We start from the raw sequence: 25,665 nt of genomic DNA on the forward strand, positions 1-25,665 counted from the left end.
CGTACCCTAAGAAGCAAAAATCTGTTTTTGTAACGTGCGGGGTAGTGGCAGCTGTTTAGGTGCCTCGCTCCCAAGTTGAGAGCTGCTGGGGATATACGAGAGTGCTGTCGTCTTGTATGAGATTAAGTTGTTAATTAGTTTGTCCTACTCACTTCGGACAGTAGGCGGGGTGTCCTTGGAAATTAATAAACAGGCTCCCTGGCTTATTATTCTCCGTGTATATCAGCTTTCATCCTGTTCCATCTCTGAATGAAAATGCGTCCTATATAAGTATATTCATTCTAAATCATAATTTATCTGATTCTGTCATCGAGTGTTCTTTGTGATGCATACTTCCACGACCTCTATAGCAAACGGTTCCTGTCAATGCCACTTTGTTTTTTAAATGTATTTGACTTTAGGTCAGTATCAGACCAAACAACCATCTGGATATGACTTTCTGTGTCGATGCGACGTAAAGCAAATAACAAACATAACGGATATGACAATACGCTGGTCTGAAATTTACAATTCATTACAAGTCATTGTCACAGTTTGGAATATATATAAAGAAATACATGTTGTTCATCATCACATTATAATCACATAAATATCCATATACTAGCAATTACCCGCGGCTTCACGATTTCGTAATTTGATAAGAGTAATCGTTCCTCGGCATTGTACTAAGAGACTATCTGAAAATTCCTAAAGTATAAAAACTCACCCAAAAATTGAGTTTCATTTACCACACAAATTCTTTGTAAACCATGTTTGTGGTATTGTCTTTTGGGGCTAAGACGACCATGCGACATAGAACTGTACATGCGAGAAACAGTCTTCTCTCAAGTAAAAAAATAAATACATGTTTCTATTTTTTTAAATGAGATTCCAAATGTCAATTTTCACGTCTGTAACATTTTCAGATTTTAAGATATGAGTATCCTCATAAAAGTAGTTCAACTATATTTCACTACTTTAAGCTATCAAGTGCCCTCTCCGACAACAAAAAGATACAGGTTCCTGTATTTTTAACAGACTTTCCAAATACCATGTTTCTTGTCTCTATCATGTTAAGTTTTTGACATATGGCTTTTAGTGTCGGGAGATCCCAGGACGGGTTCGGCTCGCCAGGTGCAGGTCTTTTGATTTGGCTCCCGTAGGCGACCTGCGCGTCGTGATGAGGATGAAATGATGACGAAGACAACACGTAAACCCAGCCCCCGTGCCAAGGAAATTAACCAATGATGGTTAAAATTCCAGACCCTGCCGGGAATCGAACCCGGGACCCCTGTGACCAAAGGCCAGCACGCTAACCATTTAGCGGACGACATATAATGTAGATATACCGGTACTCGTTTTAAAAATTCACCCGCTTTTCAAATTCTTTTCAGCCCCTCAATTGGATTTTCCGAAAGCAAAAAAAAAAAAAAAAAAAAAAAAAGAATACGTGTTTCATTATTTTTAAAGGATATTCAAATACCAGTTTTCATGCCTGTACGTCTGTAACACCTTCAGTTTTTTAGATGAATGTATGCTCATAAGAATTATTCAACTTCTTCCTCCTCACTTCTTTCCACTCCTCTCCCGCCTTAAGTGACTTTCCGAAAACAAAAAATACGTGTCTTTATTTTGAAAGGAAATTCAAAATACCAACTTTCACGTCTGTAACAGCTTAAGTTTTTGAGATATAATTATACTCATGAAAGTAATTCAACTCCTTTTTCACTCCCCTTCCTACTCGTTAAGTTGATTCCCCCCCCCCAAAAAAAGTGGTGTTTCTTTATTTTTAAATGAGATTCCAAATACCAGTGTTCACGTCTTTAACATTTTTAGTTGAAATGAAATGGCGTAAGCCTTTTAGTGCCGGGAGATCCCAGGACGGGTTCGGCTCGCCAGGTGCAGATCTTTTGATTTGATGCCCGTAGGTGACCTGGGCGTCGTGATGAGGATGCAATGATGAAGACAACACACATACCCATCTCCCGTGCCAGGGAAATTAACCAATGATAGTTAAAATTCCTGACCCTGCCGGGAATCGAACCCGGGACCCCTGTGACCAAAAGCCAGCACGCTAACCATTTAGCCATGGATCCGGACAACATTTTAAATTTTTTTAGATATAAGTATCCTCACACAAAGAATTCGACCAATTTTTCAATTCATTCAGCCCTCTTAAGTATATTTTCCAAAGACATGATTACCTGTTTCTTTAGTATGAAAGAAAAATTCCAAATGCAAATTTTCATGTCTGTAACATCTTCAGGTTTTGAGGTATAAGTATCCTCATGAAAATAATCCAACTCCTTTATCACTCCATCCCCGCCCGTTAAGTTGGTTTCCCCCCATCCAAAAAATGCGTGTTTCTTTATTTTTAAAGGAGATTCCAAATACCTATTTTCAGCCCGCCTAATGGCCATGATCGTTAAGGCGCTGAATTCTAAACGGTCTGACACCGAGATTAGCCGGTTCGAGTCCCGTTGGTCGAAAAACATTTCACCATTAGAATGTTGGCCGGCAGGTAGGGGAGGTGGTGGTATACAATTTCTAATCACTAGATTGCGTGCCAAAAGCCTGCAGTGCTCATATGGAGTGAGGGCCTATGGCGCTGTTGATGGTGATTCGTCCGTCGGATGGGGAGAAAAGGGAGAATTTTTACTCTGTCTTGTTTCCAGATCATTGCAAATTCCATAGCCAGAGGAGTATATTGATCGATTTTCTCTCTGTATTTCTGTTTCATACTGTGGTCATTGTGAGGTCTGTTAATGTTATGTCTGGTCTATTGTGCGAAGTTGTTTTATCTGTCTGTATCGTTCGATCGCATCAGAGTTTAAAATGTTCATTTTCCAGTACACCTAGTATGTGTAATAAGGCACTGGATCAAAGATCGGGTGAAGGCAATTTCTTGGTGTATAACTTTGGCTACATCATTATATCTGTTAGTGCACGATGTTGGCGCTGGGAATCTGCAGTTGCTGATGATGTGCTCAATGGTTTCTCGGCTGCTGGTGCATTTCCTGCACTCCTCATTCTTAGTTGTACTATGTTTAAGAATGTGTTGAAATTACGTTACCTTGGATCTCCTAGTTGACTCCCTCCGTTTCTGGAAATAACTCTCCTCTAGACAACCATGAGTTTGAAAGTTGTCTGTCAATGTTCTTATCATTGCCCTGGTTGTAGAACCTTCCATGAACTTCTTTGCTAGCCCATCTCTCTATCTTCTCCCTGTGCAGGATGTTCGTGTCTTTGATATTTATGTGACGTTCATGTAAATTCAGAGGGTTTATTATTATTCTTCTTCTTGTTTTCGAATGGGTCTACTATGGACCACGTTAAGCGTCATTCATTTACGGTTCTTCCTCTTTCGATCGGCCCAGTACTTCTTCATCCTTTCGGAGTGGGCTTCTTTACGTTCTTGTGACCAGTTGTTGCCGGTCCGTTTTTTGCTACTTTGATCTTGGAATCCCTTAATTTTGTTGATGATATTTCTGTATTCCTGTCTGTTGTATACTACCTGCTGTGATATATTATTTTCCTCCATATCCTCCTTGACCCCTTTAAGCCAGCTAGTTTGTGTCTTCCTGTTCTCCATGTATTCCAGAATTCGCTTGGCTGTTCTCTCTGGTGTCATTCTTTTAATGTGTCCGTAGAAGCAGAGTCTTCTCTTCTTGAAGGATGTTGTGATTTTTTCGGTCCTTTTGTATAGTTCCTCATTTGGTCGCAGTCTAAATTCTTGACCCACTTTCCTGGGCCCTAGTATCTTCCTCAAGATCTTCCTTTCTGTCTTTTCAATGTTTTCTAGTAAGCCCTTATTATTATTATTATTATTATTATTATTATTATTATTATTATTCGTCATTAGGGCCACTAAGGACCGCGAGATCTCAACTTTGTCTTCTTGCGGGCCCACCAGGTTTTCATCCTTTCGGAGTGTGCTTTCTTCCATGCAGACCGTGTGGTTAGGGCCGCGCAGCTGTGAGCTTGCATCCGGGACATAGTGGGTTCGAACCGCACTGTTGGTAGCCCTGAAGATTATTCTCCGTGGTTTCCCATTTTCACACCAGGCAAATGCTGGGCTGTACCTTAATTAGGGCCACGGCCGCTTCCTTCCCACTCCTAGACCTTTCCTATCGCATCGTCGCCATAAGACCTATCTTTGTCGGTGCGACGTAGAGCCAATTGTAATCTTCTTGATGAACATGTCTAAGTTTGTATTTGAGTAATGCTCGGAGCTGAATGTCTGTTTCTGTGATTCCATACTTTAAAAGATCCTTATCGATCTCCAACAACCGAGCTCGATAGCTGCAGTCACAAGTGCGGCCAGTATCCAGTATTCGGGAGATAGTTGGTTCGAACCCCACTGTCGGCAGCCCTGAAGATCGTTTTCCGTGTTTTCCCATTTTCACACCAGGTAAATGCTTGGGCTGTACCTTAATTAAGGCCACGGCCGCTTCCTTTCCACTCCTAGCCCTTCCCTGTCCCATCGTCGCCATAAGACCTATCTGTGTCGGTGCGACGTAAAGCCAATAGCAAAAAAAAAGATCTCCACCAATCAAGGAAGAATCGTTTTCAGAATTCTGAAGCAGGATAACAAACGTTTACAGATTCTTTCAGCTGGCAATCTGAAGAGATGAGCGTAAAACGTTATCCTCGTTTTCCGAATTACGCTTGAGATCTCTAAGTTGCTCCAAAGTCTATAAACGCCATCTTTGAGGTCGTGACCAAGAATTTTTCGGATAATCCTCCTTTCCTTAATTGCTAGTTTTCAAGTAGGTTATTATTATGATTATTTTCTTTGCCTTTTTTCTTTCCACCTGAATTTATTTTTAGGAAATGCGGAAATTATATACAAACTGTACAGTAACAAACACATCCTAGGTTAATTTACAATTTTCTCCCTCCATTTAGTACGATTTTCGGGCAATAATGAAAAACAAAAACGTTGTCATTAAATTCGCACATTCTACATTCCATTCTACCTATTAGTTCCCTTCTCTGAAGTATATGTCGCTGACTTACGTGCTAACAGTCGATACATAAAGCGTCGGTATTCCAAAGAAACCTGCCAATCTAGTGGTCCTCAGTTAAAATGTTCCTTGCGTAACAAATTCTTCCACTTTTGTGTGTTCTAGAATGTTCTAGCTTTATGAAAACTTGACTTTGCTAGAAAAATGTGGACCGAGCTCGATAGCTGCAGTCGCTTAAGTGCGGCCAGTGTCCAGTATTCGGGAGATAGTAGGTTCGAACCCCACTGTCGGCAGCCCTGAAAATGGTTTTCCGTGGTTTCCCATTTTCACACCAGGCAAATGTTGGGGCTGTTCCTCAATTAAGGCCACGGCTGCCTTCCTTCCAACTCCTAGGCCTTCTCTATCCCATCGTCGCCATAAGACCTATCTGTGTCTGTGCGGCGTAAAGCAACTAGCAAAAAAAAAAAAAAAGTGGCATGGAGCATTCTTGGACCTAACCATTGAGTACATAGGAAAAAAGACAGAAAGCATACAAGAAAAGGAGAGGAGTATAAGTAAAAATGAGACGCTGGCGAGACGCCAGCGGAGACCACCCAGCGGAGACCAGTGGTTCAACGTTATGTAAAACTTTCGAGGGCTTTTATATATTAGGTTATAATTTATAATTTAAGGACATGTTCGTAATGTATAAGGTTAGATATTATGCAGATATGTATCTTTTATGGTCATTTTACTGCATTCAATCATTATTATCTTTGTAAGTCGAAGAACATGTTTTATAGTAGTGCTACACAAACTGCCAAAAGCTATACAAGCTGTTAGACTCAAAAAGCCATTTTCTCGTTAAATAAGGGCCATTGGCACAAAACCGTCAGACACATATCTGTTTATTTTTGACGAAGATCAACCTTCCAAAGTTTGAATTAAACTGGTGACTCCGTAGTTGTGGACTCTCCCTGTAAGTCGCAGGTTTAAAACGAACAGTAAAAAAAGAACTTTTGAAGACCACGTCTGTTTGTTCCTTGAACCTAACCACCGAAAATCTAGTTTCTCTACGCGTCATGGCGTGATACCAGACCTGCCAAGCGTGAATGAGTGAGATTACTCATCAGGAAGAGTGATTGATATTCAGGAAAAATCAGCGAGACAAACACCACAAAGGTCAACGAGAAGAGGTAAACGTAGAGGAAAAAAGAGATTTACTAGCCCACAATTCCCTATTACAACTCCAAATACCATCTTCTAGAGACTGAGTTAATACGACTAATGGTCAGAGCACACGGCACCACACCTCGACACTTGACTGGACACATGGAAGCTACCCATGGAGGGCATTCACGAAATAGTTACTCCAAGGTTCAATTACGCTCCTGAGGCAACATATATTGACCGCATAATGTCGTTTCTGACAAGAAATCTCAAAATTATGTAATTTCTGTGTTTATTCCTTCGTAACGTCCCCTTCACATGTGATCCGCATTACCTTGTCATTCCTGGCAGCCAGTTAATACAGGAGGTTTCATTATTAATACTATTAAACCTGTATATTTATATCTCATGTACTTATTATCACTTTTATTACAAAACTGCCTCCCGATGGAGGTAGCCCCAAAGCACTCAGTGTAACCACATGATAATAATAATTAACATTAAAATTACAATTACAAAATTAAAATAATATAATGCGATATAAATTTCAAACTACACCAAAAGGTGTGGATTAAGATGGTGATTCAGAATTTGAAAATTCTTATTTAGTACTATGGTGACTCTCTCATCCCGTACGGAAGTTGGAATGTGATATTTTTTTCGAAATCCCTCGAAGAAACGAGGTGTAGCAGCTCATTTTCCTATTAGTAGACCTATTACATCAATGTATTTGAGCTTATATCTGTCTTTGAAATAATTAACAGTAGGTTCATAGATAGCTTTCTTTTTCTTTTAACGAAGCACATGTTTTGTAGTAAGTTGGTGTTTATATATATAACAATTTGCAACGTAATGAATCATAATTACAACACAAAAACTAATGGAAATATATTGCATTGTCATCATTAAGCTGAACTTCGTGATTACAAAACTTAATCTTTATTACGATGTATTTTGTGCAATTCTATGTTGCTCTTTTGGCATTGATTACCACCTATTTTGGTGGTTCGAAGGATGTGTAGTTTGCTTCGTACTCAAGACAGTTTCATCCACGTTCAGTTTCTTATAATGGAAAATGCTCTTTGGTAGCAATGGAATGGGAAATTTTCAAAACTAATTTTTGAGTGTCAGCCTCTTATACCTAATTCTCTAATTGATAATTTCATCTCAGGAAAGAATGCCCAAATTACATCCATTTGGGTAATACTGACTAGATTCCGTCTTCATAACATGCCACCGTTTGGTATCTATTGAAACGACTTCGACAGACAGTGACAACAAATTCCGACTCAGAAATAAAGAATTGTAGTAAGATTAATAATGAAAACAAAAACTTAAGGGGAACGGGTAAAATGCATGACATGTCAGCTGGCAGGTCTGTAATAATAAATGACGGAGAATGCTTTTCTGTTTGATTAATGTGACACAAGTTTACACATTTACGGATCACAGACGAGTTCAGTCTACATAATTTAATATGTCAAGAAATAAGTACATATACATTAATGATACATAAAAAGTATGATTTTCAATAATAATCGAACTGCAGACTGTTTCCTAGTTGTACTTCCTCTTGAAACAGTAATCATCACCATCACCAAACAGTGCACTGCGTGTCAACGTCTGTTTAACCTCGCTCCGTTGCCTGACGATTACTCCTAAGAACTACCAGTATACTGTGCTTAGGAGGGCTGGTAGAGTTCGTCCATGGTCGACTAAAAGAGGGGACAAGAGTCTCTCAACTTTGGAGTGTGGACTGTGACCACGGGGCCCCAAGCTGACTCGCACTGCTTCTACTTGTGCCCGTCTCTTTGTTTTCATCTTTCATGTCTGACCTTTCTTTGACCACTCTTATTCTCTTCCGACCCCGACGGTAGTAGGTTTGCAAGCCCTAGGGAGACTTTCATTGTCATGGCATCCGTGGCTCATCCCTTTCTTCATTCTGCAAAGTTTGGATCTCTTCCATTTTCTTTCTGATTAGTGTTAATAGAGGATGGTTGTCCAGTTGTACTTCCTCTTAATAATCACCACTATCACAGCAGTCGCACGCTATGCCATCCAGGAAGAAGAGTTCGGTATAGAGGTCCTTTTGAATGAAATCTGTGTAATTAATATGTTTTAACACTGTCGTTAACAAAGTGTTATTTTATTTTGCAGTTAATGGCATTGCGAAATCGGGATCTCTGCTGGCCATCATGGGAGCGAGGTATGTATCATTTCCTCTAGGACTGTTCCTGGTACTATGAGCTTACCTTTCAAGTGTGCAAATGTCTATTGTTTTTGTTCGCGTGTTTGATCTCTGTACAGTTCATCCCACAAAACACAACTAATATTTTCGTGGTCGAATTTTAGAACCTTCCAAATACTCATAAATTATTTCAAGTCAAATGGTGTTCGTCATTTCAGTGTCTGGCTTGATAATAAGAGTTTCATTTGTGTTTCATCCCTTTACATGAAAAATACAACGAACCTCTCAGGTACTTTTTAACGCAAAATACATTTTTAATAGAGAACTGACTGTGCTATATTCGTCATGTAGACGCGCCCACCTGTGAGTCCTTTCATTTTTCACAACGATACGGAGAAAACGAGAAGAGCAGAACGTAGTGTACGTGTGGTGATGCAGGTGAGAGCTGTGTAACCCCAGCACAGTAGATGATCACTATTGGAACTGTTTTGTTTCTAGTGCCAGTTCTTTGTATTTTAAGTTCTTTGTGGTTATTGTTGTTTGAACATTGGAGGTGTTTGGACAAGAAATTTCTATAAGGGAAACGGATCTTTTTGCTCTATCGATTAGAATAATGTCTGGCCTGTTGTTGCTACGCGTATCATCAGTTACGGCACCTCAGTCCCGTAGAAACTTGTATGAAGAGTTTTCGAGAGCGAGTGGAAGTGTGTTTTTCCAACATGCAGTTGAGGATTGAAGAAATCCACATTTTACAGAAAGGTTTTGGTGAATGATTTTAGCTATCTGATCACGCCGGTGCTTATTGCTATTATTTATGGGTTTAACGACCCTTTCAACGGCTATGATTGTAGAGATGCGGGGTGCCTGAATTTTGCCCACCATAGCATGTCAGTGAATCTAGTGACTCATATACGGATGTCTAATATTTATAGAGCATTAGATGCCGAGGATTTTTCTCTATGCTGATGATGTTATGATCGCCTGTGAATCCCGTCAAGATTTGCAACAACTACCCCAACGTTGGAAAACCTCCTTGGACACATATGGCCTATGACTTAACGTTGGGAAGAGTGAGTACCTAGAGTGTGGGGGTACCAAATAATGGGTCAATTAACAACGACGGCGTTGAGATTCTCAAAACACCTCAATTTAAATATCTGGGATCACTTATCCAATCGGATGGTGATGCGGTTCCAGATGTTCGAAACAGAATCAACGTTGCCTGAATGAAGTGGCACCTAGTCAGAGGAGTCCTTTTTGATCGGAGGGTGTCAATGTGTCTGAAATCCAAAATCTACAGAACCATCATTAGACCAGTATGGAACCGACTGTTGGCCAGTCACAAGGAGACACGAACGACAGCTGCATGGCATGGAGATGAAGATGCTTCGCTGGCCAATGGGATTCATTAGACTGGATCACATAAAAAATGAGGATGTCCGGATGGCATCTGGTGTGGCTCCAGTCCCTGAGAAAATGCCAGAGAATCGTTTGCGATGGTATGGCCACGTGCTACGCAGAAACGATCCTTCAGTTGCGAGAACGGGGTTAAACTTAAGTCCTGAGGGCCGCAGACCACGAGGGCTACCAAAGAAGCACTGGCTCGACACCCTGCGGGAGGACATACACGTGGCGAAAGACTATCGTAAAGATTCACAAGGCCGCATCAAGTGGAAAAGAAAGCGCACAACAGCAGACCCTGCATTGAGCGGGATACATGTTGAGAAGAAGATGCCAGGACTCGATGTTCAGCTATCAGACGTATCTGCCACCCGATATCTTTACAAGCATTATTAGGTACTAATGTTGGTATGTTTTAGAATTCAATATCATAGTACCGTGGAGAATAACGTTAATGTTCCTGCGAGCGGTCTGGATATGAATCCTCTATCCTTCACAGAGGTGCTTCAAATTTAACGCAGTAGAAAACATAATGCTATTCTATCTATTATTTTAAAGAAAAATGTTTTCTCCTAAGTTGAATTGTATGCCCATAATGACTAGAGCATTGTGAACATCTTGTGATGGCAAGTTTCTCCACGTCTCGGCCGCAATGCTTCTTTTTATTCCCCCAATATCATTTGGATAGAGTTCAAAGGTTCAAAATACATTGTAAGAGTAATAAGATTAAAATCTCAACATGAAACAACCTTATTCGCACATTAGCAGGGTCACAATGGAGCTCTCATTCTCAAACAATCCAAACTTCTGCTGCTGAATATGCTTCTCCAGTCTGGTGCTGTTCATCTCATGCCGAACAGGTAGATACGGTTCTCAATGAAACCTGGAAGTTGACTACAGGTTGCTTAAAGCTTACTCCAACAGATAAGCTCTATTACCTGACTGGAATAACGCCACCCTGTGTACGTAAAGAAGTACAGTAGCTGCCAACAGGGGGAGGCTTAAAGTGGAACAGAACAGCATGGACATGATCCTCCTCAGCAACGCCTGAGATCCCGAGAAAGGACATCTGAGGTGCTTACTGTCTCACAAGACATGTGCATCAGCGTGTTCTGAAGAAATGATTAGCATTTGAATCATGTCGGCCCTCAGGTTCATGGACCACATCGATATCTCGGCGCACCACCACCGACTGGTAACATGTGCCTGAGACTCTCGTTATCACTATAAACCGAAAGTAATGGATCAGTGTGACTCGAGAAGACGTGCAGGATGCCTCGCAGACGTATGGGAAAACCGCACCATAAATTAGTGAGTTTGAAAGATGGCGCATTATTGGCATGAGAGAACGTGATGCATCCATCCGGGAAATTGCTGCCCGTGTGGGACGAAGTGTGCCGGAAGTGCAACGGGAGTGTATATATTGGCTCGCAGAAGGCCGTAGAACATGAAGAGATGGGTCTGGTAGCACAATCCAGACCACCCCGCCGAGAAGATCGACACATCCGAATGGCATTTGAGGACAGATCTGTGTCCTCCTCGGCTCTGACACAACAGTAGACAGTGTAACACATCGTACACTATCAGAAGTGACAGTCCGTCGCCGTTTATTACAGTCTGGGTTACCGGCGCGTCGTCCACTTCTCCGCCTACCTTTGACTAATGTGCATAAACATGTTAGACTGCAATGGTGTATAGAACGACGTCACTCGAGACAGGAATGTCAGCAGATAGTGTTTTCGGACGAATCCAGGTTTTATTTGTTTGAAAATGATGGCCGTATTTTGGTTCGCCGCAGACAGGGGGAGAGGCATCACATTGAGTGCATTCGCACAAGACATACAGAGCCAACTCAAAGCCTTATGGTGTGGGGTGCTATTGGGTGCAACCACAAATCACAGTTGGTGCGTGTCCAGGGCACTGTGGCCAGTTTGACCTACGTGAATGACATCCTGCGACCCGTAGCCATATCCTTTCTACACGACACCCCAGACGCCATATTTCAGCAGGACAATGCGCGACCATATGTTGCTGCACGAACACATGCCTTCTTGTTGTCACAGAATGTCAAACTGTTGCCGTGGCCCGCCCGATCACTGGACTTGTCGCCAATCGAAAATGTGTGGAATATGGTGAAACGACGGGTGTGGCGCTGTGACCCAATGCCAACCACTAAAGATGAACTGTGGAACCAGGTGAATGCAGCATGGATGGCTATACTCCAGGACGCTATACGCGTTAATACCATCACGCATGGAAAAAGTTATCAGAGCCCATGGAGGACCCAGTGCCTACTAGGCAACAGGACACATTCTGCATCTAGGTGACTGAAATGCTAATCGTTTCTGCAGAACATACTAATGAACATCTCCTGCGAATATGAACTTCTTATCTCTAGTCTTTCAAGGTGTTCTGTTTTTTATGAACAAGTGCTAAGGGCCAGCAAGTACCGGTATGACCTTCTCACCAACTTCGATGGCCATTCACAGATCTTGTCACGCACCTCTCTTTCTACGCTGTGTGCAATGTTGAACACGCTTTATTCGAATACCTTCACTTCTGACCGTGTTGCTTTAACTCACACTTACGAAATTTATATCTTTCTGTAACTCGTAAGTCTGCATATCTTTTGACTGTACGTGGATAACATATTAATTGCACAGACTTCTTCTACGGAAACTCCAGGGAGTCCATGTACAGTATGTGTAGCTGTCGTGGTTTGTCAAGTTAACTCGGGTCACCAGTGTACTCAACGCTCAACCAACGTTTCAACGAAGGTACCCCCCACTGTCTTCCCAAACCCATTAGCGAGAACTCACTGGACACTTTGTGTATAACCTCATCAAATGTAGTGATATATAAATGGTGGTATGGTCGTGTCATTATCTTGTATTCATAATTCAGCCGTTAAGTAAGTCATGTTGTTAATGGTAGTATACCCCAAAAAGACTTGTGACACATAAGTATGCATTAAATAATCTAAGGAAAGATACATGTTGTCCTAGACAATAGAGCATTGTTAACGTCTAGGACAAAATGAATGACATTTAGTGTAGAAATAATAAAATAATTATAAGTGGAATATGTAACACATGTATCAAACTTTACTGAATTACAATAAAAGACTGCTCTCTCCCTAGTTTCAGGAGATGCGGAACAAGGGGATGGGAGTACTCTATTCTATAACTTCATCAGTAGGACTCGGAAGGTGGAGACCTATAAATTGCCTGAGAAAAGCCTATGTAAAAAGACCTAAAAGTATCCAAATAAAGGGTTTAAAAACTGGAAAAATGGACGTAAAAATATGATCAAAATTAATCATGTTAGTTTTAATTACATATTTAATGAAGGAATATAATATTTAAAAAATACAAAATTCTGGTGGTGTGCAACATACAGTGTAGGTGCTCACTAAGGGAGGATTTTTGGTTATTCCGCCTATAAGGGGGTGGAGAGGGGGTGGATTGTTTAAATGAGTATATATCTCAACAACGTAAACATTTACAGACGTAAAAATTGGTACTTGAAATCTCCTTTAAAATAAAGAAGTACGTACTTTTTTTGTTTTCCAAATATCCCATTAACGGGAGTGGAATAAAGTGAGTTTACTGACTTGAAATAGAAATGAAGGGATGCATTTAGGAAAAGAAATAAGCACGAGTCCTGAACCACTTCAAATGAGTACAAACTTCAGACCCAGAATAATTTTATATCTGGGCTGTCCCCGAGCTCTGTTCAGTCAAGATTCAAATATTCTACTTTTCAGCCAAAGAAGAATAAAATAGTTGTAGAATCTAACTAGAGTGAACGTCTTCTACACTCGGCAAGGGAGAATTATGGCAAAATTATAATACCGATATTTCACAAAATTAGATTTCATATTGCACAAGATTTATTCGGTTCTTCTTTGAATCCAAACGAGAATTCAGTTTTTTCGAAAGTAGCAATTTTAAGTCCGACGTTAATGTCATCAACCAACAAGATCCGAACATTTTGAAGTGTAACAAGGCGACGTATAGCACTACAGATTCCACAGAATGCGATTATGTTAATAAAGTGGTACATTATCCTATCTCTTCTGCTTCAGGCATGTCACTTCACAAGTTAGACCTTGAAGTTGGATGCGTGGTATTTAAATACTAACGCTGGTTATGCAACGAGATTGGCGGTGCTGAAACTAGACGAAAATATTGTTCATACAGAATATTTATTCATTTGCGTACCCTTGGGAAAGCTAGATTCAGAGACCTCAAAGAACATTTCCCATCTATCATTATATTGTTAATTGTTTAAATGGAAATGTTAATGTCTGTTCTGATTCTGTACAATTGATGTGTATATGCGCAACTTCAATAAGTAAGATACACTACATTAAAACATGTTCCTTTTAACATTTTCAATTACTTTTCAATTAGGAATGTTGAATGTCGAAGATATGCTTTCATAATAATGGCTAAATATCTTTCCTTTTATCTTCTTTCAGTGGAGCTGGGAAAACCACCCTTCTAGCAACTATAAGTCAGAGAATAAAAGGTATAGTATATTTGTAATCACTTATGGTCTGTATAATTATTCCACGAACCGGGTCCAGAGAGAGAGAGAGAGATACAATGTTGTGATGAATGTTCTTAGACAAGAAACCCTGACATTGGCAATGTGTCAATTAATGTTATATAAACATGCATATTATGTGCATTCATTTATTATTATATGGATCTATTAGATAAGGGACAAGGACATGTGTTTGATTCCCTGTCAGGTGTACAAGACATGTAAATCAATTACTGAGCTAAAGTTTTATTGGCATGAAATACATTACGAACCGGCGATATTTATTAAGGTAGTTGACGAGATAATTTCTTGTTGACAGGCGAAGTTACGGGACATATTCTAGTCAATGGACGGCCTGTGGATAGCAACTTCATGACCCACGTCTCTGGGTTTGTACCTCAGCAGGACCTCGCGGTTGAAAGTCTGACCGTAAAGGAACACATGGAGTTCATGGTAAGTCCTGCTGTGTTGATCTTGTCGCTATGTGTGTATCTATTTCCACACCAAAGCCAACGCAAGTCGCTCAATCTCATTAAATATAACTTCTCTGTGAATGTACGCAAAGTTTTTGCGTTGTGCTTTTAGTCTAGTGCATTCCTGTATCATAAAATTCTATTTCCACTCGCTAGACTGCGCAGTTATTCAGAAGATTTCTGTAAGGTAACTGATTCATAAATTCTCCATGAGGAGATTTCAGTGTAAATTTCGTATAAACCATCGTGGAGGTATTTCATAGGTAAGTTGCAAATTAAATGCTTTCCTGTGAAGGAAAATTCAAATTCCACGAGTTGACTGGGCGTTTAGCCTGGATGTATGGCATGGCTTGACAGTAACACAGCTTTAGCTGCTTGAGGAAAGAGATGCTGCGCACTGTCAGCAAGAGGGATATACTATCGATATTGATCAGTCAATATTGATCTGCATTTAGGGCAGTCGCCCAGGTGGCAGATTCCCTATCTGTTGCTTTCCTAGCCTTTTCCTAAATGATTTCAAAGAAATTGGAAATTTATTGAACGTCTCCCTTGGTAAGTTATTCCAATCCCTAACTCCCCTTCCTATAAATGAATATTTGCCCCAGTTTGTCCTCTTGAATTCCAACTTTATCTTCAAATTGTGATTGTTCCTACTTTTATAAACGCCACTCAAACTTATTCGTCTACTAATGCCATTCCACGCCATCTCTCCGCTGACAGCTCGAAACATACCACTTAGTCGAGCAGCTTTTCTTCTTTCTCTCAATTCTTCCCAACCCAAACTTTGCAACATTTTTGTAACGCTACTCTTTTGTCGGAAATCACCCAGAACAAATCGAGCTGCTTTTCTTTGGATTTTTTCCAGTTCTTGAATCAGGTAATCCTGGTGAGGGTCCCATACACTGGAACCATACTCTAGTTGGGGTCTTATCAGAGACTTATATGCCCTCTCCTTTACATCCTTACTACAACCCCTAAACACCCTCATAACCATGTGCAGAGATCTGTACCCTTTATTTACAATCCCATTTATGTGATTACCCCAATGAAGATCTTTCCTTATATTAACACCTAGATACTTACAATGATCCCCAAAAGGAACTTTCACCCCCATCAATGCAGTAATTAAAACTGAGAGGACTTTTCCTATTTCTGAAACTCACAACCTGACTTTTAACCCCGTTTATCAACATACCATTGCCTGCTGTCCACCTCACAACATTTTCGAGATCACGTTGCAGTTGCTCACAATCTTGTAACTTATTTATCACTCTATAGAGAATAACATCATCCGCAAAAAGCCTTACCTCCGATTCCACTCCTTTACTCATATAATTTATATATATAAGAAAACATAAAGGTCCGATAATACTGCCTTGAGGAATTCCCCTCTTAATTATTACAGGGTCAGGTAAAGCTTCACCTACTAATAATGAAACACTACAGACAGACGTTTCACGAATAGTAGACAGTATGCGCTTCACTGTGTTTTTAATGAGAATTGCTCCATTGACGGACGAAGGGGTGCGCTGTTTAATTTTTAATACAGAATAACGACTACAGTAGACAAACATACTACAATGCCTGAATATTCCTGAATTCCAACATGCCTAAGCATCAACTGTATTCATACTAGCAGTTTCCTCAACAGGAACCTTTACGAAGATAGTGCTTTCATAGTATTAACAGGAAGAACTTAAGAAATAAAAATGTGACACATAACATCACAGCTTGCTCGAACCTGAGCTTCCCTAAAAAAATATACTGCATTGGATTGCATTGAACATTTCACACATTCAATAACCTTCTGTACGCCGAATCATATGGACCTACAATTTTAAATCGGAGCTTCGTATATTTCAGAATGTTTAAAAAGAAAATAATTAATCAATTCCAAGTTTGGAATGTTCATTGTGTCTTATGAACTGAAACAAGGTCTCGGAACTCATTGGAAGCTAATGGGACACAGCATTCAAAGTGATAAGTTAATGCAGTGCGGCCAACATCGTATTTTATCTACGCTTCTAACCTTAAAGAAAAGATAACAAAAATTAAGACATGTTTTCAAAAGCTTATTAATTTAACATCCAACAAAAAATGCAAAAGAAAAGTTGCTACAGTTCGTATTTAACTTTCTCTCAATTCTTGCTTCTTTCAGCTTACTTGTTTCCTCTTTTCATTGTACATGTATTATTTTCTATCTCTTTCACAACTCCATTTCTTTCAATAAAAATAAAAGTTTATTTTTTATAACCTCAAATTATGAAATACTCTGTAAATATAGAACAAATGAGAGGCAACAAACAAGTGCAGGAATGTATATCAAAGCTATGAGAAAGATAGGGAACATTCAACGAAGATAAACACAGATAGCTGTGTAGTAGTTACTGTATCTAGCTTCCTGGAACCAGCCAGATATTCACTCTGATGCATCATGTAGGCTACAGTAAGTGGATGTAAATGGGTAACATTTTTGGTGAGACAGAAGGATTCATAGTGGTCATACGTGACCAAGTGGTAGTCACAAAGAACTACTGAAAGTACATTATCAAAGAGCAAGACTACCAAACGACGACTGTAGAATGTATAACATCCTGTGACATGACAAATTTGCCGAAGGTATTCATCAGTCAGAAAAGTCGTATCAGCGATTATACACTCTACTACATTTACTATCCAAAACCCGTCGACGATATTCAGGCGCGGAAAGTGTACTGGAACATGAAAGTACAGAGTGGCAGAACCAATCTGATACTGGACTGACACACAAGGCATCAAACATCCAAAAGAAGATAAGGGGGGAAATTCACAAGTCTTGTACCTGCCTATGACTAATGAAATAAAATAGAGTTGCCATAGTTCCAAAAATGGTGGGAGCACCAACAGCTGTACGATGCAAATCATCAGATAAAGAACAGGTATACTGGACTACAGAAGATAGAAGCTACAATAGGAAAGTCCTGAGCAGGGATGAACACATTCAAAAGAATGAGGTAAGATAAGGTAAGCGCTGCAGTCGGAGATCAGCGGTTGGTAATTTGGACAACTGCAACAAAGACGTATGCAAATTAAAATGTAAATGAATAAATAAAACTATGTACCAAATTGAAACTTGTTCATCTTTTGTAATTGCAATACAGTACACGAGAGACGTTTTATGTACGTAAGTCAAGCTAGTTCAGCCTATCACGCTTTTCCCTAAAAGAGCTACACAATGAAAATAAAATGGCATGTATAACATTGGTCTGCATTGTTTTCTGTCCATGCAGGCGCGCCTGATGATGGATTCCCGGACGAGGACGTCTTCCCGGCAGCACAGGATATCGTGTCTACTCTCCGAACTGGGACTAACAAAGTGTAAACACACAAAACTGTCAGCGCTCTCTGGTGGAGAGAGGAAGAGGTTATCCTTAGCTGTCCAGGTGAGACAATCTCCACATTCTCAATGCAGTGCCTGATAGCAATGCTGATATTTTTTGCCTCATAGATTCTTTCTATCGGGTTAGTCGAATATGGGTCGAGTTCAAATTTTGTGTGTCTGTGTGAACATCAGGGGAAACAGTTTAAACTCTGCATTTACGTTCCGGGATATCCGGAGAGTGTTCTAGGCAATATGTTATTTGACTGGTATACAGTAGCGTAGCAATATTAAGGTGACAAAAACAGGATACATCAAATTTCTCCGTCAATATCATCTGTATCGAAAAACTAAAGCGTTAAGGTTGTGTACAATATAATTTCCCATCGATCATTTATGCTATCCGGCTCCATGGCTAAATGGTTAGCGTGCTGGCCTTTGGTCACAGGGGTCCCGGGTTCTATTCCCAGCAGGGTCGGGAATTTTAACCATAATTGGTTAATTCCTCTGGCACGGGGGCTGGGTGAATGTGTCGTCTTCATCATCAGTTCATCCTCATCACGACGCGCAGGTCGCCTACGGACGTCAAATCAAAAGACTTGCACCTGGCGAGCCGAAGTCCTTGGACACATCCCGACACTAAAAGCCATACGCCATTTCATTTTTTCATTTATGCTCATGGCACATGGAATATAACAGAGACGTTCACGAATTTATATTTTTTTTAGTGCGAAATCCACCAACGCCGATCATCGCTGACATGGAAATATCATTCAATCGTCATGCTAACGCGTTAAATGGCGATGATTAAATCAATCAAATCAAACATCAATAATGTGCATTTAGGGCTATCGCCCAGGTGGCAGATCTCCTACCTAGGCTTTTCTTGATCATTTTCAAAGAACTTGGAAATTTATCGAACATTTCCCTTGATAATATATTCCAATCACTCACTCTTTTTCCTATAAATGAATATTTGCCCTAATTTGTCCTCTTGAATCCCAGCTTTATCTTCATATTATGATCTTTCCTACATTTAAAACCTCCACTTATTCTTATTCGTCTACTGATGTCATTCCACGCCATCTCTCCACTGACAGCTCGGAACATACCACTTATGATATAGATGTTGATTCCCATAGGGAATCTGAAATATTTGTCCCGAATGAGTAAATTTATAATACCAATATAAATGGTCCATTATTGGACATTATAAATTTTCTAGCTAACTCATACCTGGTTGCCAGCGTTTAACCTTTATCACGAAATCTTTGATCAAATAAAACAACATGGATGAACTCGTGAAAAATTGATCCACGATGGTTTTCATCCAAGTTCTTTTATCAGAGATTATCAAATTTCTTTGATCCAAGTTATTTGTATCTAAGTTCTTTGATAATGTAATACCGGCTTAACGCTGTTTGTAGATGCGATTTTGTTTATCAGCATGTTCTTTAATTCACATAACCTACAAGCTCAGAAATTATGTCTACTGCACCACAAAATAATATTTAGTAGTCAATACAACATAAGAATGGTGGATTTAATAAACGTACATGCATCACCTGCGCATCTCCAGTAGGTTATTTACTGTGCAGGCGTAGAGATTTCGAGATCATTCGATGCAAATATTTTATTCTGGACAAGCTGTAACAACACAACATTGCTTGGTCACCTTCAATGCTGCTATCGAAGTCATGAGAACGAGGTGTATTAAAGACTGCAAGAATATGACTACAAATAGCTTTCTTGGGTGAAGGTCAGTCAGTTGTCCAGTTGGCTGTGTGACAGGAAACTGGAAGTGGGAAGAAAAAGCAGACCGATAAAGAGAAACTGGTAACAGGGTGCTGGGCAGAACATCAGGAAAAGTGAATGAACGTAAAGAAACATTGTGATGTCAACATAATGTTCAGGAAAGCTTAAGACCTAAATAGAACTGATCAAAGTAGAGATTCATAATATAGGAATTCAAAGCGAGAGTCCAGGAAAGCCGTTGCAATAGTGAAATGTGAGGCGTATGCAGTGTTCGACACAAAATAAGGCCAGACGAATACGTTTAGAATGACAACGTAACGAGATAAGAGTTCCAATGACTACCGTAAAACGAGACGCACGGAATGAATGAAGAAGGCAGACTTTCGACCAGAGAACCAGAATTACTGGAAAGTTGCAAAGAGCATTACAGGGAACTGATAAGAGCTGTAGAACCACTTAGCAGAGAAGAATGAACCCAGGTGTTGTCTAAAAGGAGTTAAGTGAAGTCAGTCGGTCCTGGTAAAGCACCCTCAAAGGTTTGGAAAATCTTTGAGAATGATGGAATAACTTCCCTAGAAGGGTTATTCAGAAAATATATTATGCGACTCGAACATATGCCAGATGAATGGAGAAAGAGTGCCTTGTTTCCCAGCGTTAAAAATGAAGGCGATGAAGTCTCGTGCAACAGTAATAAGGGAATCAAGTGGATAAGTCACACTTTCAACTCTTTCAAAGATTGATTAGAAGAAAGGTTAATGAAGATGTTGAAATAAACGAGAAAGCAATTTGGCTTCATGTCTGGGCAGGGAACAAGTGACGCTATTTTTGCCCTTCCTCAGTTGATCCAGCGCTACCAAGAAGGGCAAAAGGAATGACATTGTATGTTATCATAATGGCGTGGTGCAGGTCTTTCGAGCTGACACTGTATAGGCGACCTGCGCGTCTGTGGGGATGGGGCCTACCTATGATGAATTCTAATGCTGAAGACGGCACACACAACCAGACCCCGAGCCATCGGACTTAATCAATTAAGGTTAAAATCCCCGGCCCGTCCGGGAATCGAATCCCGGACCCTCTGGACCAAAGGCCAGCACGCTAACCATTTAGCCATGGAGCCGGGACACATTGTATGTTTATTGACTTACACAAAGCATATGGAATATTGCATGAGAATGGAAGGAGTTACTGAAAATTATGTCAGAATAATCCAAAACATGTAGAGCGACAGCAGTTCGTATGTGAAATGTGGTGTAGAACAAACATAATGTCTTACTGGGAACGTCGGACTACACCAGGGATCGGTACTTAGTCCGTTCCTTCATGCAATACTGAAGGAGTTCTGTGCGACAAGAGAATGCCATCGAAACTCGGAAGGCACAGTCTATAAGAGCATCGTCCGCATCGGTATGCTTCAGAAACAGACCTAATGGCCAAAGTTTCGAAGGTAAACTAGAGTTCGCCGAAAGGAAAATGCTGCGTTGGGCATGCGGAATGACAAGGCTCGACAAAGTAAGCACTAACAATAAAACGTCTAAAAGTGAAATACAGCGTGGCATTGACCTAGCCAGGGTGCAATGCGGTGTACTACCCAGGCCATTACTTGCTCATTAAATAACCCCTGTATAATTTACATAATTAAAATACGATGATAATAATAATAATAATAATAATAATAATAATAATAATAATAGCGATCATAATAACATTAATAATAAAGCTAAAAGTGCAATATTCAAAGCAGCCATTGACGTCGCCGGAACAAGACGTAACGCAAAGTTACCGACAAACTAGCCAGCTGGCCTCACGCCACCTCGCACTCTTCGTTGAACTAGCAAGGAGAGAGGACGCACTACTGGAGCACTTCATTACGAGAAGTTCTAACTTTCAAGTATTAAACAGTATGAACAGAATGTAAACATGCATGTTTTTATATTAAACCATTTTCATCGGTTTAAAGAAGTGTGATTAGATACAATCTGATGATGTTCTTTCAAGAATCAAATCTTTGTTTAATACTGTGGTATTTTACAGGTATGTAATAGTTTATAGGTGGTTTAGTGTTAGACAATTGCCTTGCAGTTCACGTAAAATATTGTGAAAATTTGGAGTGTTTCACTTGATCTGTCTATTTTCAGCTACTCACGAACCCTCCCCTGCTCTTCTGCGACGAGCCCACGACAGGACTGGACAGCTACAGCGCTCAGTCTGTCGTCGAGAAGCTGAGAGAGTTCGCGCTCCAAGGTAAAGCCGTCGTGTGCACCATCCACCAGCCAGCCTCGGGGATCTTCGACCTCTTCACGCACGTTCTACTTTTGGCAAGTGGTAGAGTGGCCTTCTATGGCGAAATTTCTGCTGCCGCGAGGCATTTTACTAGGTGAGCTATAAGATGTTGTCTTCCTTATTTAAGGTCGCTTGTATCTGGAAACCGAGCTCGATAGCTGCAGTTGCTTAATTGCGGCCAGTATCCAGTAGATAGTGGGTTCGAATCGCACTGTCGGCAGCCCTGAAGATGTTTTTCCGTGGTTTCCCATTTCCACACCAGGCAAATGCTGGGGCTGTACCTTAATTAAGGCCATGGCCGCTTCCTTCCCACTCCTAGCCCTTCCCTGTCCATCGTCGCCGTAAGACCTATCTGTGCTGGTGCCTCGTAAAGCAACTTGCAAAAAAAAAAAGAAGAAGAAGTATCTGGAAAGATTCCTTGAGTGTACCAGAAAACGAACGTTCCCAACGTACCTGGCATTTCATACATATATTTCTTTGTTGTAAAGATCCCGCAACCTACACAAAAACTGAGTCAGCATGTACGAAGTATGAAGCATGAAGTATTAATGGAATTTCACCCTGGTTTGACGAATTTTGATACTGTTGCGTTTTAATCGGCATTTTGGGTAACAAGAACGAATAGAAGGAAAAGAGGAAAACTCTCTTCTGAAAATACTTCCGTTTCGTTATACACCGCTTTTCGGGCACTTGCCCAAATCCGATGTTTAGCGAAATGTGCACATTTTGGAAGCTCAACAAGAATATTTTGAGCCCGAATCCGAGGTTGCGCCTTTACCGAAAGAAAAAACCTATCAACTTTTCCCTTTTATCATCATGGACGACTTCTCACGAGAAGACCGAAGTCGTTTTCGGATTCTGAACAACTAAAATACATGGGAATTCACTTAGAAAACGTTGTTTCTAGATTTTTCACGAAATTCGTAGATTTCGTTGGTCGACCTAAGAAATATTGTCGAATTTTCGAGTCCCAAATTCGGCGGCTCGTAACTAACGAACCGCTCATACGATTTAAACGTTCTCGGTGTCCTGTGGAAGCCTTTTCCTGCTCCTTTCTGATTGTGTAAAATATTTGAAAACTGGTTAATATTAACGAAACACATTTCAAAAAGTGCAATATGTCCATTTCACCTTTTTGCTACTGCACAATTTTCTTCTAGGTGAATCCTTACCTTTATTCGGTTTCCTCATCAGTTTTTGGTGTGGAACCAGAACCGAGAGTAAGAGTATGTTTGTACTCTTCTCAAGATGGATGAGTGTGATTTCACACGCGCCTAAACAAAGCATGATCACTTCCCAGTGTAAACATTTTGGCATTACAGTTCTTCTTTGAGCATCTTCAACCCTGTTTACCAGTAGATTTCACTTTCCTAAAATGTCTAAATGAATTTTTTTTTTATAAGAAGGAGTGTCTGATCCCTTTCACTATACATTACTTTTACACTGTTCTCCATCTTCAGTAACACTATCCTACACGATTAACAACATTTCTCAGTATCTTACTTTCTCGGCACGAGATTCACTACTGCTATTCTCTTCTCTGCCGCTAGCTGTAAGGTAGCCGGACGCGCCTATTTGGCTGAGAAACCCAGGCACGCGGTCTTCTACCTGAAGGGTAAGTTGCGGAATTCGGGTAGATGCAGGGGCGGCCGAACCTTACGTGCTGAAGTGCTGCAGCACATTGTCTATTTGAAAAATACATTACTTTAAAAATATTATCTACAATCAAGTACACCGGGCGAGTTGGCCGTGCGGTTGGAGGCGCGCGGCTGTGAGCTTGCATCCGGGAGATAGTGGGTTCGAATCCCACTGTCGGCAGCCCTGAAGATGGTTTTCCGTGGTTTCCCATTTTCACACCAGGCCAATGCTGGGGCTGTACCTTAATTAAGGCCACGGCGCTTCCTTCCGACTCCTAGGCCTTTCCTATCCCATCGTCGCCATAAGTCCTATCTGTGTCGGTGCGACGTAAAGCCACTAGCAAAAAAAAAAACAATCAAGTACAGTGCATTGAAAAAGACATCGGCCAAAGAATAGGAAATCATTGAACTCCCCTCACAACCAAATAACATTTCATGCTCTCCACGCCGGGTGCTGTGTAGATCACAGCTCAGCGAGAATGTCTAAGCTTTTTGCCAGAAAGCAGAAACTCTGCCTTTTGCACATGCGTGCCCAACTTTTCCGATGTGCTGTGGAAACAACAGCCAAGACCACCAAGACATCACTTCGTGCTGGCAGCACTGGTCACACTTGCATTTCGATCGAAGTAAGAACGTGGCAGGTGCCCTCTTGACTCAGCGGTAGTATTTAAGAGGGGATCGCTCAAAGCAAACGGGAAAACAAAATACTGTAGAGGAAGCCATCACCGGGCGAGTTGGCCGTGCGGTTAGGAGCGCGCGGCTGTGAGCTTGCATCCGGGAGATAGTGGGTTCGAAGCCCACTGTCGGCAGCTCTGAAGATGGTTTTCCATGGTTTCCCATTTTCACATCAGGCAAATGCTGGGGTTATACCTTAATCGAGGCCACGGCCGCTTCCTTCCCACTCCTAGTCCTTTCCTATCCTTTCGTCGCCATAAAACCGATCTGTGTCGGTGCGACGTAAAGCCAATTGTAAAAAAAGGAAAAGGAAGCCATCTGCTGTTCCCGCCAGGTCTTTTAATACTCCCAACTTGCCTAATCCATAGCCACATTTGTAAATCGACGAACTATAAAAATGGCGCTTTTTATGTTGTCAAAATAAAGACATGACATTGTGATTTTCTTTAGATACAAAATGTCTAGTTCATAAATTGCACTATAACAATATAACATGTGATTTTTCATTACGGCGTTGCTGGTTTTATTTAAATGATTTTGGTAACATTGAGAAGTTCTGTTTCTGCACGCTCACACGAAGTGTTTCTGAGTTCGTGAATGTTTTGTCATTCCAGGTGTTACTGTGTGTTTAATTAGTTTCGTATAAGGAATGTGTTTGTGTGTTTGGGTTGTTTGCGTGTTTGTTCACTATGGAAAACTCAGTGGAGAGCCTCTTCAAAACCGCAAATGTTTCTAAACATTTTTATTTTTGGGAAGAGGGAGGGGGGAATGGGTTCCAGCACACAACTGAATTTCTGCACCAGCCGCCACAGGGTAGAGGGATTAGTGGGCACTTCCTCGACCTTTTCGGAATTGCGGAGTTCGTGACCGTCCTGTGGAGTAAGGAGAAATCTGGAGAAATCCAGGCAAAGGAAAGAGGATAAAAATTTATACATGTGGTAAGAGCAAATACACTATATAGAATACTTGCCACTTCGCGAGATATCGGAAGACATTGATTGCCAGCGCACCTAGCGGGACGGCCTTAAAACTGAGTGTAAGTGCACTATACACTACGAAGTATGGCGAAAGTGTCCAGTTCCAAATCGTCTTCAATTAAAACGTGGTTACAGGAGTTTCCCCATTTCATACCGGATGGTAAAATTACATTCTGTGACGTTTGCAGCAAAGAGGAGAGAGAAATTTGGTTTATATTTCCCCCTACCGAGTTATTACCAATTTAGCAAAATAGTATGGTATTTTAATTGATGCC

General features: G+C 40.7%; 1 protein-coding gene across 1 annotated transcript in view; it reads left to right on the forward strand.

Annotated features, from left to right (window-relative positions):
- LOC136882244 (protein scarlet-like) overlaps positions 1-25,665 on the forward strand; it is a 115,634-nt gene that overhangs the window by 29,127 nt on the left and 60,842 nt on the right. Inside the window, exons 3-7 of the mRNA XM_068229494.1 lie at positions 8,253-8,301; positions 14,168-14,217; positions 14,555-14,688; positions 17,978-18,130; positions 21,957-22,195. Of these exons, the coding sequence (XP_068085595.1) occupies positions 8,253-8,301; positions 14,168-14,217; positions 14,555-14,688; positions 17,978-18,130; positions 21,957-22,195 (625 nt within the window). The remainder of the gene's footprint in view (positions 1-8,252; positions 8,302-14,167; positions 14,218-14,554; positions 14,689-17,977; positions 18,131-21,956; positions 22,196-25,665) is intronic.

Source organism: Anabrus simplex, chromosome 10 (genome assembly GCF_040414725.1).
Source record: "Anabrus simplex isolate iqAnaSimp1 chromosome 10, ASM4041472v1, whole genome shotgun sequence".
NCBI classification, from domain to species: Eukaryota; Metazoa; Arthropoda; class Insecta; order Orthoptera; family Tettigoniidae; genus Anabrus; species Anabrus simplex.